At 59.2% G+C, this 3647-nt stretch overlaps 2 protein-coding genes across 4 annotated transcripts in view; one reads left to right on the top strand and one right to left on the bottom strand.

Moving 5' to 3' along the window:
* Window positions 1-880: 880 nt before the first annotated feature.
* On the bottom strand, window positions 881-1162 carry LOC101661360 (SH3 domain-binding glutamic acid-rich-like protein 3). The gene has a single exon (XM_045286823.1). It carries the CDS (start codon window positions 1160-1162, stop codon window positions 881-883), a length of 282 nt encoding a protein of 93 aa, XP_045142758.1.
* Window positions 1163-1806: 644 nt separating this feature from the next.
* Window positions 1807-3647, top strand: part of GSDMD (gasdermin D) — a 4358-nt gene continuing 2517 nt past the window's right edge. Inside the window, exons 1-4 of one of the 3 annotated variants that reach the window (XM_045298325.1) lie at window positions 1816-1889; window positions 1988-2094; window positions 2792-3061; window positions 3222-3414. In XM_045298325.1, coding sequence (XP_045154260.1) covers window positions 2845-3061; window positions 3222-3414 — 410 coding nt within the window. In that variant the 5' untranslated portion in view covers window positions 1816-1889; window positions 1988-2094; window positions 2792-2844. Of the gene's footprint in view, window positions 2095-2791; window positions 3062-3221; window positions 3415-3647 lie in introns of all 3 variants that reach the window. The other 2 variants (XM_004697618.2, XM_045298268.1) reach the window with 2 other exon arrangements.

Here is a 3647-nt window from a genome sequence, read left to right as displayed (position 1 = left end):
TGTGTATGATTTAACAGTTCATTTCTTGTTATATATCTAATTATCTTTATAAATAAATATATTAAATTATCAGCAACTTGGTTTTATCTCTCTAGAGAACCCTGTCTAACACACCTAGGAACCATCGGTCTGTTGTTTTCTCCTCCAGATTGTTTATCCCGCCTAGTTTATCTAGATAGACCTGGTCTCTTTTTTCATTTTGAATTTTCTTCCCTGTTTTCTCCAACTTTACCCAGCGCCTTTAATGGATCCTTTGCAGAGCAGTTGCTAGTGATGACTGAACACCACCTAGTTCTTCTCGTCTGAAGGTCTTGGAGGTTGATGTTGGCAGGGTCTGTGAGTCTGTCTGCTGGGCCACTTGTTTTCAGATGTCTTTCCTTCCCATCCCTCTTCTGTCCTCAGACAAGGAGCCCCACTGAGCCCGAGATGTCTGCTCATGAGCTTTTAAGGCCCCAGTTGCTCCTCATTAAAGCAGGAGCTAGCTCATTCTTTTTTTTTTGCCAATGGAATGGACCGTTTAATTGTCTTTGGGCGCTCCCCTGACAGGGATTGCAGGGCCTTTGGCAGAGCCCTGACTGCTGGCACCAACATAAGTGCCTGCTGGCCAGTACAGGCCGCCTCAGGCCTGGCTGGGGTAGCTAGCTAGCCCTGGGGCTGTGGTTGAAGACTAGTGGATTCGGAATGTTGCCTTTGAGTGAGAAGAGGGGCTATGGTTAGAGGGGAGGAGGGGCCTGGGCTGGGGGAAGGGTGCCAAAGTCAGAAGGTTAGGAATGACATAACTGGTCACAAGGCCCTTCACAGCGGGCGGTGCCGGTGGGGCCAGGACTGGGGAGTGTGCCTGCGGGAGCCAGGGGCGGAGGTGGACAGTGGCTGGCTTGGCTCAAGGCAGCTTCAGGAACTCCTGCCGTGTGTTCTGCTCCCCAGCCTCCACAAAGAGCTCATAGTCCCCACAGTACTGGTCCCCGTTGACAATCTGGGGTGGGGTGGCCTTGGAGTTGCCCGCCAAGGTTCGCATCTCTTCCCGCAGGGCGTTGTCCTGGGAGATGTCCACTAGCTGGTACTGGATACGCATTCCATCCAGGATTCGCATCACCTCACTCTGCCGGGACTTGATTTTGCGGGAGCCGGTGATTGAAGTGCTGTAGACTCGCAGGCCACACATGCTCCTGCTGGTGGGAGGATGGGGGGGGGGGGTCCCGACAGCGGCAGCACGGCTGAGGAGACGACCCTAGATCATTCTTTGTGGGCTGTCATGCCAATTGACCTTGGTATCCCAGAGACTGGCCTTTGGGATGATGTGTCTGTCTATAAAGTACTCGAGGCAAAATCACACCATCCTTGATTAGGAAGAGCATAGGGCCTATACTGCCTTCAAAATTGGTGCTCCTTCTCCTAGCGGCCCCTTGGAGCCCTCCTGGTGTAGTGGTTACCTGTTGCGTGGCTAACTGCAAGGTCAGAAGTTGGAAACCACTGTTGGTCACTCCTCTGGAGAAAGAAAAGATTTTCTACTCTTGTAAAGAGTGACAATCTTGGAAATCCACAAGAGTTCTATCCTGTCCTTAGGGTCCCGGTGAATCAGAACTGACTCATTATAAAATACATGATGGAGGTGTCCTGGTGGTGGTCTGGGTTACAGGTCTGCCAGCTAAGCAAAAAGTTTGCAGTTCAAGCCTACCGGCTGCCAGGAAGAAGATGTAGCAGCCTCTTGCAGTTTATGGTAGCCAATGGGGGGGAGGGGAGGAAAGGGGAGGAGCGAAATTGACCACCACCCGCGGGGTGGAGCATCCTTTCCTGTGCTGGTTCTGACTGGCACATCTTTGCCCCTGCACACTCTGAAGCCTCTCTAACAAGGAAGACCCCTCTAAGGAGGAAGACCCTCTAAGGAGGAGGTAGGCGCTTGCTTCCCACCGCTGCTGCCCCTTCGCGGTGGCCCCGGGGAGTTTTCCGGAAGGCGCAGCTGCGGCAGGCCGCCCGGTTTCACTTTGAGTTTGAGCAAGTCCGCTTTGGAGTCTTGGGCCCCGCACCTCCGACTCGTCTCCGCTGCTGGCCTGGCTTCATTCCGCGCGCCGGACTCTCTGGGGCACTTCTGTGGAGGTGAGCCTGCCACTCCCCACCCCCTACCCCCCACCCCGACCTCCAGAGGGCTCAGGGTGGGGGTGGAGTGGGAATGGAGGGCGGAGGCGGGGCGGTTGAACTTGGACTGCCCCTCCGCTGGGGACAGGCGAGGCGGGGCCGGGCTGAGAGCCATCGCTCTAGGCACGGGTCTGGTGGGCTCTCCGGAGAGGCTCAGGCTTCTTTGGGGAGGCAAGCGCCGCCTCCCTATGCGGTGGCCAGGGCTCCTGGACAATCCTACGTGGACCACCGATGCTTTCTGGAAACCAGTGCGGTGAGCAGGTGGCTCGTGAACCACCCAGAAGGCTCTGAGAACAGGCTGGGCCAGTGCACTCCCAGCCCTCAGCCCTCCTCGCTGGCCCTGCCTACCTCCTGACTGGCCCTCAGCTACAGGTTGCCCCCTGGGACTGAGAGGGAGGAGCCTCGTGGGGGCTGTGTCTCTGGTTCTGGGGTGTCCTGCAGGCACTCTGGTCCCGTCTGGCACACCCAGTGTGAGTGGCAGTGTCTGGTGGGTCCTGCTGAGAGCTATAAGCACCCTGGCTCCAAGGCGCAGTGGAGAGGGCCAACTGGCTGGGCACATCCTATGCTAGGCGGTGGCCGGTCACTGGGCACTGCTGGTCAGCGTGACCCAGGGCTGCTGGGCAGGGCTGTTTTGGAGAGAAAGTGCTCCCCATCGCAGGAGGCATCCAAGGAATAGGCTGCTGCTCTGCCTGAAGTCTCCCTGCTTAGGGCATGCCGTCAGCCTTTGAGGGCGTAGCCCGAAGCGTGCTCCTGGAGCTGGACCGCCATGGGGACCTCATTCCTGTGGACAGCCTGCGGAACGCCACCAGCTTCCAGCCCTACTGCCTGCTAAGCAGGAAACCCTCCACCTCCTGGTTCTGGAAGTCGCGCTACGAGGCTGTCAATCTCTCCATCCGGGACATACTAGAGCCCGACGGCCCCGAACCAGGTACCTGATCGGAAGCCGAGGCCGAGAACTCCGGGCTGGGCCAGATGGGAGTGGGGAGGGCGCGGGGCCCTTCCCGAAGGCCACGCGCGCGCAGGGCCCAGTGTCTAGCGTCCCAGGGACAGGCAGGAGGTGACGGACTGCAGCCCTGCTCCCGCTCCAGAGTTGCAGCGCGGGGGCCCCTTCCACTTCCACGACACGGTGGATGGGCAGCTGCATGGCAGCGTGGAGCTGAGCAGCCTTGGCCAGGGCAAGATCTCGGGCGGGGCCACTGTGTCCGGGAGCTCCAGCGCCTCCATGGAAGTGTGCTCGCTGCGCGTCGATCCCAGCGTCTGGGGGGTCCTACAAAAGGAAAGGTGAGCCTCAAAGCAGCCCCTGAGGGTCGGGTCGTTCACGGGGTCTGAAGCCCAACCAGCACAGACCCGGCGGAGGTGGGCACTGGCTCAGTGCAGGGGGAGGGAGCTCCGAGGGGGAGTTTGTGCACCTGTGCACCAGGAGGCCGCGGCTGCGTGTGGGGACCGAGCTGAGGAGGCAGGCGGGGGCGTGGCCCAAGAGGAGGAGGCAGGCGGGGGCGTGGCCCAAGAGGAGG

Source organism: Echinops telfairi, unplaced genomic scaffold, assembly GCF_000313985.2.
Source record: "Echinops telfairi isolate 266 unplaced genomic scaffold, ASM31398v2 ScPeMD7_1;HRSCAF=3_0, whole genome shotgun sequence".
Classification (NCBI taxonomy): domain Eukaryota; kingdom Metazoa; phylum Chordata; class Mammalia; order Afrosoricida; family Tenrecidae; genus Echinops; species Echinops telfairi.
This window is presented reverse-complemented; position numbering and strand designations above follow the sequence as displayed.

Bases quoted from the DNA above. Each gene is read 5' to 3' on its own strand.
- LOC101661360 (XM_045286823.1), bottom strand. From the start codon at position 1,162: ATGTGTGGCCTGCGAGTCTACAGCACTTCAATCACCGGCTCCCGCAAA.